Below are 8,539 nucleotides of genomic sequence, written 5' to 3'. Positions count from 1 at the left end.
CTGGTGCAGGATCGGGCAGTGTTTTGTTCTGCTGTGCATGGGGTCGCTATGAGTCGGAAACGACTCGACGGCACTTAACAACAACAACAACAAGGAGAAGCCTATTCATTATTGAAAAGACAGATCCCTCGATCATTTCCCCATGATCTGTAGTGACTGGATGGCTGCATGGGGTTTGACTTAGGCTTATATTCCTCTTTGTCCTCACAGTTAGTTGATCTGCACATCACTGTCTATTGCAGCCTGTCACTGGAATGGCAGTCATTCCAGGGATATGTGACTAGCTGGTAGCAGAGGAGAATTCTTAGCACCAGCTGTATATTCTCATGTGCCTCAGGTTGGCTCAGACTATGGTCTACGTCTGCCATTGCCACCACCGTGTGGGCTAGTTATGAAAAGAAGAGACTGCAAACGCCAGCGCCTACGGTGAGCAGTTTGCGCTGAGTGCCTCCTTCTGTACCAGCACGCTGGGATTCCTTCCCAGACAGCGGCAGAAACAGGTTTTTCCCTTTGCACTGCAACCAGCACACATAATCCACTGTTTGTGTGTGAAATTCAGCCTTGTGTAGTAACAGAACACTTCCCTCCTTTCCGTTTTCTAAGGGGAGCTTCTGAATGTGCATCTATGAACCTCTTGGGTGTTTTTGAAAAGATAGAAATTTTCTTTAGACACCAGCACATTGTGACTCATGGGGAGAAAAAACAGCACATTACTTGGATTTGGCGGGAAGAGCGTGCAGCTTTTACGGTGTATGATCTCCTTCACTACTGGCATATCTGGTGGGATTGGCGGAGGTACGATTCCCAAACCAGGCATCATTGGAGTTATGGGTGGAATTCCAGTCATCATTCCAAGAGCAGGATCGAAATCTAAAAAAGAAGAGAGAGAGAAAACAATAAATGATACCAGGCAAGGTCAAGTGGAGACAGAATGTTGCCTTTCAAATCTCAAACCAAAACCCTTTCTAAGGTTGTTGTTGTTATGTGCCATCGAGTCAGACCTGACTCATAGCGACCCCTCCTTGGGTTTCCAAGGCAGTATCACTACGGAAGTAGATTGCCCCATCTTCCTTCCGAGGAGTTGCTGGTGGGTTTGAACCGTCAGCCTTCTGGTTAGCAGTCCAGTGCCTTAGGCACTATGCTACCAGAGCTCCCCTTTCTAAGGTAGAGGCAAAATATTTCAGAAATCATGGGACTCAGCAGAGTTGGGTCTTAAATGTTGTATTATTAGTGTGCATTATCCTTTTGGCATGGGACTGCTGTTCGACCAGTGCCTAGTTAAGCCCCTGCATCTCATTTTGACATCCAAGGCCTTTCATAATATGACTGTGCTTTGTCTACTGAGCTCACCTTTCACTGGTTCCCAGTACCCACTGCTCTATTCAGACAAAGCTCTTTGCTGTTCTCTGTACACACAACGATGGTTCCTTTCTCTCTGTGGTACAGCATTAGGTTAAGAGTGCACAGTTTGGGGGATCAGGCAGGCCTGGGTCCTAGTTGCACTCTGCTTAACTGGAGAAACCTTTTAAACCTCTGCTTCCTCGTTTTCAAAATAGGGTGAATACAACCTACCTTTGGGCAATCTACTTCCGGAGTGATACTGCCTTGGAAACCCAAGGAGGGGTTGTATGAGTAGGGTCTGACTTGAGGGCACATAACAACAACAACAACAACAACCTACCTTGCAGGACGCTGTGAGGAGTAAACTGAACAATGATTTTCGTGTGCTCAGCACAGTGCTAAGCACAGAAATGCTCAATAAAGAACTAGCCACTGTGCCTTTGTTCAGGTTGTGCTCCTTGTCTGAAATCATCTGTGCCTCCTCAAGTTGTCCGCATGCTTCAAGGCTTGGCTTAAGTCCATCCTCCCTGCATAAACCTTTCCAGACAATTCTGGTTCACTCTTAATTCTGTGTCCAAAAAACTATTGACTCTGCACCTACTGGGACTGATTTTTCATTTTGTACCCCTCTCTGATTGTTTCATTCTGCCTCCAGGATGCGTGTGGTGACCCCCAAACAAAAGTTTTGGGGGACCCCTGTCTATATACAGAATGTGATTCACGCCACATCGGCATCATTGCCATTCTGGTGGCTCAATCTCACACAATGTCAGGAAAGAACTGCCGCACTAGCGGCACGGAATGATTGCCTTACCAGGTTACCCTCCTGGAGCCAAGACTTTGGGCAGGCTCTAGAGGTGTTAATACTGAAATTCCTTGGGGCATCTGGTTGACTGTGTGTGTGTGTGTGTGGTGTGTTAAAGATTACAGAGTGCCCTGAAAGGGAGAAATGGAGACTGGGGCCCATGTGGGTTCTGTTTGGGACTGGGATTCCTAGCTCAGATGACACTGCAAGTCCTGGCCAGTCCCACACACTGGAGGGAAATGGGAAATCTCATAGAAGATGCTTCTGGCGGAACCAGAACCCATGCAGGGCCTGGTCTGGATTCTGAGCACTTTCCTTGATGGGACTTCATGCCCGGCCAGCACTGGAGGAAAACCAACCCAAACCCACTGGCATCCGAGTCAATCCTGACTCATAGTGACCCTGAAGACAAAGTAGAACTGCCTCATAGGGTCTCGAAGGCTGTAAATCTTTACGGAAGCCAACTGCCTCATCGTTTTCCCACGGAGTGGCTGGCATGTTCGAACTGCCAACCTTCTGGCTAGCAGCTAAGTGCTTTAACCACTGTGTCACCAGAGCTCTGTTGGAGGACTTAGAAAATACTAAGTTAGACATCAGAGCAGGCCCCTCCTCCCCCAAGCTGCAGGCCAGGGCAGGGGCTCTGTTTCCCAAGTCTGAGATTGGTACTCATTTCATTGCTTAAATTTTCACTCTGTATCAAAACTGTAACTGTTTCGAGACCAGAAAGTACTCTACTTTATTTCTCTGCCCTTCCCCCGCTCTCAGCGCAGTGGAACACAAAGGGGTGCATAAAGAGTTCTGGTAACCCAGGGACAGCTGCCGCAGCAGCCCCTCCCCCAACAGCTCTACCTCCTTCAACACACACAGGCTATGGTGGGCCTGAAACCCCCTGGGTGGCTCTCTAAGATATTGGAGGAGGTGGACATAAGGTTCCCACAGAAGCAGAACTGCAGTCCCAACAGGCTCAGTAAGAGGGAGTCTTGGGAGCAGGGGCAGATGGCCAGGTGGGTGGCACATGGGCATCCCTCATTATAGAGCCAGCCTAAGTGAGCCAGGCCAGCCCTTGTCCTCCACAGGCCTCTCCTGAGAGGTCAAGACACTGGAAATGTTTATGGGAGCAAAAAAAAAAAAATCTTCCAAGAGGAATTTTTATTTTCCTGAAAGCATATTTACTTCTAGTCCTCATATGTCATCTCCCCTAACATGCATGTGTGTGCATATGTACATACACACACATACACACACACACCCCACACTCCTCCAGCAGTGTTTATGCCACCCTGAGGAAAGTTTCTTAATTTCTTTTTAGGTAAAAGGAGGGATAATTGATGATAATTGATGCTCAAAGGATGAAAGGACAGAACAGATATGAAAACGTCTGGTGGGGCAGGTACTCTCGATTGGTAAGTTTCCTTCCTTCTGTTCAGAACACGCATGCGCACACTGATAAATTCACATTCCACAGGGGTTTGTTACAATCCTACATGTCAGGCTCTATGCAGGAAAGGGCTCGAGCACTCCCTTTCAATCCTGGAAAATGTAAGGGCCCTGGCAGCCTGTTGCCCTATAGGATAGAATAAGAGCATTGTGGTTCAGGTGGCACTTATGTCTGGAAAATTTGATTTCTTGTGCAAAAAAATTTGGAGAAATTGTTAGTGTTATCTCACCCATTTGCAAACTGTTAATTTTTGTTAGGAAAAGATCAGATTAGATTGTGTGCCAATTTAACAATCACATGCATTTCCCCACTCCTACTGCAATGTTTCTCTTCCTTTCATTGTTCTGCCTACCTCCTCATTGTTATTCATATACTTCTGTCACTCATAAGTCTACTTTATCACAGATTACAGAAACATCAGTGCATTAAGCAAGCCCTGCCTTGGCGACTGAGAAGGAAATGCCTGTCTCCATGTACTGTCTACTAATAAATGGAGACAAACAAAAAACAAATACACAGGATAAATATAACTCCTGACTGATGTACTTACCACTCTGCTGTTTGGTGTGATTGCATTAATATTTTATGAATTTCATTTAAAAGCAAATGTATTCATGACATATGGCTAAAGCCAGAGTAGATAAACTCCCCTTCTGCCTTGCATTCAATAGGCTAAGAATACCATAGGTGACAGTGTCCAGCATGTGCCATGATATTTCAAAAAGCTCCATCACATTCAGTATTTCTTTTATCTTCAACTAACAAGCACCAGAGTGGAAGTGGATTTCCAGTGCCAACCAGGGAAATAACCATTTTGAATCATGGCTTTATGCAAGTATTGCAAAGGAGAACAACCACTGCCCACTGCCTGCCATCGAATGGATTCTGGCTCATAGCAACCCTCAACCTGAAGAGTCAAACAAGTCAACAATTTAACACACATTGGGAATCACATCAGAGAAATTCAGTCCCTTTTCCAGTCCCCTGGTCTGGCTGGAGGAATACTGCCAACAAATACATGCTATTGCCTCTTTTTCTTTTTCAAATTTTCAACTGTTCACCTCATGCTAGTGCCTCTTATATCAGAAATTCAAACCCCTAAAAGAGATTTGAAATGATCTAAAAGGATTGTGGAAAAGGCCAAGCTATTCCCCCAGTCATTTTTTACAATTAATACTGTTAAATAAGTGAATAAACAAACAAATAAAATTACTTAAATAAATTCTATTTGTTGTTACCCTGTCTTCTTCTAGCACCATTCTCCCACCACCTCCTTGGCTCTTGCTGTGGCTATTGCTGGGAGAGCCGTAAGGTGTGAGTCTGTATTCCTTTTCCTGCTTCTTGCATTTCTCAAAGTCCCAGCACACCGAAGTGTTCCAAATGCTTTGTGTTAGCTGGGTCAGATTGCTCCTCAGAGTTGCAGTTCTACTACATGATTTCAAGAAATGTTTCAGTGTAGCCTTAAGTTTTCCTGCGGCCTATCAGCTTGTGTTTACTCAACCTACAGTAATTATCTGGCAAAATTATTACTCTCTATTCTCTGCACAAGGCACTCTGGTGGCATAGTAGTTAAAGCATTTGGCTGCTAATCAAAAAGGTTGGCCGTTTGAACTCACTAGCCACTCCGTGGGCGAAAGATGAAGTAGTCTGCTTCTGTAAAGCCTCGGAAACCAGTGGGTTTGTGTTTGGGATTCTCTGTACACATCTGAGCCAGGAAGTTACAATAGAGGCACATGTAATTTCTATGTGGCTGTCTAGTTATCCATATGCCCACCCATCTAATATTTTGGTGCCAGGCCCTGTGCCAGGTGTTGGGGTCAAAGGAATGAATAAGACAAAATCCTTGACCTCACAGTCTTGTTTCTTTTCCCAACAGACCTGTGAAGTAGGTACTATTACTCATCTTCATTTTTTAGATAAAGAAACTGAGGCTCAGAAAGATTTTGTTACTTGCCTAAGGTTATATAGCCAGGATTCAAATCCAGGTTGGTCTAACTTTTTTTTTTAATTTTTTTTTTATTGTGGTTTGGGTGAAAATTTAGAGAAAATTGGTCTTCCATTCATCAGTTCATACACATTTTGTTTTGTGATTGTGACTGCAATCCCCACGCTGCAACAGCACTCCTCCCTGTGTTCCCCATTTCCGTTCTTCCTTCTCTCCTATCCCTTACGCCTTCTGAGCTTTATCCTTGGGCACATGGTGCCATTTTGATCTCATGTGGTTGATTGTTCTAAGGAATGGGTACCTTCCTGGTGTTACTGTTCACCTTACAGGTCTAGGTTTTATTTGGCTGAAAGTGGAGCCACAGGGATGAGTTCAGTTCCAGGCTTGAAGGGTGACTAAGGACCACAGTCGTGGGGGTTCTACCAGTCTCTATCAGATCAGTAAACCTGGTCTTTTTTTTTTATGATTTTGAGTTTTGTTCCACATTTTTCTCACAATCTATCTGGTATCTCCTATTGTGATCACTTTCAAAGCAGCCAGCAGTAGTAGCCGAGCACCATCTAGTTCTTCTGGTCTCAGGGTTGTGGAGGCTGAGCTTTGCATGGCCCATTAGTCCTTTGGACTGTTTTCATGTGTCTTTCATTTTTTTAATTTGCTCCAGACAAGGAGAGACCAATAGTTGCACCTTAGATAGCCATTTGCAAGCTTTTAAGGCTCTAGTCACTATTCACCAAAGTAGAATGTAGAACACTGTCTTTGTGAACTATGTTATGCCAACTGACCTTAGTGTCCCCCGAGACTATGATCCTGAGCCCCTAGGCCCAGTGACTCATTTAACTAATGTTCTTAGCCACACACTGCCTCTCAATGTAGTATGACACCTGCTTGAATAAAAGCAGGTATAAGGTGTAACAGGTATGCTGAAAAACAAGGCAGATGAACAACATGATGCTTCCATACAGGTCTTTTTTCCCAGTGTGATGGATTAAAGGTGAATATATCAAGAGGTGAGGGTCTATTACACCCACTTTGAATCATAATGAGCTCTCTGCCACTGCTTTGGCCAATAGAATATGGCAGAAGGGGTATTGTGTCATTTTTCAGGCCCAGGCCTTAAGAGAGAAGCAATTTCCACTTCTTGTCTCTGGGAACATGGACTCTGGGAGCTTTGAGCTGCCATGTAAGAAGTCCAGTAACCATGCTGGGGAGATCGTGCAGAGAGGGCTTTAGATTAAACGGAAAAGGAGAGGGGCCCAGCTGAGTCCAGTCTTCTGTCTGTCCCTTCCAGGGAGCCAGGCTTCTGAGTGAAGTTGTCTTGAATTCTCCAGACCAGCCTGTATCAGCTGAGCCAGCCCAACAATACCATGTTGAACAGAACTATCCGTTTAAGTCCTGTCCAAATACCTCATGCAGAAAATCTTGAAATATAATAAAATGATTGTGTTTTAAGTGGCTAAGTTTTTAAGGTAGTTTGTTAGACAGCAATAGATAAGCAGAAAATCTAACATGGCTGGGAAGTAGAGTGTGATTGGTTAAAAGATTAAGAATTTTCAAAGAATGAAAATAGAGGTACACTAAGTACCTAAACTGGACTGCTCATGGTTTTTCTCAGATTATTAACAAGATAGTGGGTTCCTGCAGGGCCCCAGAGCTACTGTTTTGAGCAATTGCTGCCACTGTACTTTTGCTGTGTGGAAGGGCCAACTGGAAGAACGCCAGATGACTAACATTCTGCTGGATGCATTAAGACTATGGATGTTGAGAAAACCCTAGACATCTCAGAGGTTGCTCATCTTTTAGTTTTGACAAGGACACCACACCACTTTATGGTTTAACACTTAATATTTGCTGGCAGGCCAGTTCACACTGGATTTCTTCCCTTGAAATGCCATCTTCATTTTCATGACAAGAATGGGTATGTGTGTCCATAATATTAGCTACCCATTAATTGAGTATTTCTGAAGTTCTGGGATTTATACACATCATTTTACTTTATCTTCACAACAACTATAAGAGATGGACAATATCATTATTATTATTTCTTTTTTACAGATGATAAAATTGAAGCCCATAAATAAACAATGAAAAAAAAAACCACACTGCTGTTGAGCCCATTCTGACTCATAGTACCCACCTTTGGGTTTCTGAGGTGGTAAATCTTTATGGAAGTAGACTACCCAGTCCTGCTTCTACAGAGTGGCTGATGGGTTTGAAGTACCAACCTTCTGGTTAGCAGTCAGACGCCTTCAGGCACTGTGCTACCAGAGCTCATAAATACAACATACTAAAGTTGTAGCATAGTACCTAAGGCACTTTGACTGCTAACCAGAAGGATGGTGGTTCAAACCCACCAGCCACTCCTCGGAAGGAAGGTTGGGCAATCTACATCCATAGTGATATTGCCTTGGAAACCCAAGGAGGGGTTGCTATGAGTCGGGTGTGACTCGATGGCAAATAACAACAACAACAACAACAACAACAAAGTTACACAAAAACCAAAAAAAACTCACTGCAGTCAAGTCCATTTCAACTCATAGTGACCCCTCCTTGGGTTTCTGAGGCAGTTTCTCTTTAGAAGTAGATTGCCCAGTTTTCCTTCCGAGGAGTGGCTGGTGGCTTTGAACAGCCAGCCTTCTGGTTAGCAGTCAAATGCCTTAGGCACTACGCCATCAGAGTTCCTAAAGTCACACAGTACATGGTAAACATGCTTCCAATCATTAGTCTACACTGATTCCCACAAAGTCCATGGGGCCACAGGGGGGAAAAATACCCCTTGTCAGATTAAGCTCAGGATCTACCTATTCAACCTATAATGAGATTTCTAATGTTCCTGCCCAGGAGGATATCTTGGGGTTGCTTATCTTCACATCTATAATTTCCTTTTTGAGATATTCAATATATATATGGCCATACTACTACGCCACTAATCACTGCCATTGAGTTGGATCCGACTCATAGCAACCCCTCCATGGGTTTCTGAGGCAGTATCACTACGGAAGTAGATTGCCCA

At 44.2% G+C, this 8,539-nt stretch overlaps 1 protein-coding gene across 1 annotated transcript in view; it reads right to left on the bottom strand.

Moving 5' to 3' along the window:
- ENOX2 (ecto-NOX disulfide-thiol exchanger 2) overlaps positions 1-8,539 on the bottom strand; it is a 102,598-nt gene that overhangs the window by 60,528 nt on the left and 33,531 nt on the right. Inside the window, exon 3 of the mRNA XM_042782944.1 lies at positions 715-870. Coding sequence (XP_042638878.1) covers positions 715-870 — 156 coding nt within the window. The remainder of the gene's footprint in view (positions 1-714; positions 871-8,539) is intronic.

This window comes from Orycteropus afer, unplaced genomic scaffold (genome assembly GCF_000298275.1).
Source record: "Orycteropus afer afer isolate SDZICR_OR568_19922 unplaced genomic scaffold, OryAfe1.0 scaffold00538, whole genome shotgun sequence".
Classification (NCBI taxonomy): Eukaryota; Metazoa; Chordata; class Mammalia; order Tubulidentata; family Orycteropodidae; genus Orycteropus; species Orycteropus afer.
Note: the sequence above shows the minus strand (reverse complement) of the source record. Positions and strands in the feature narration are given on the sequence as shown.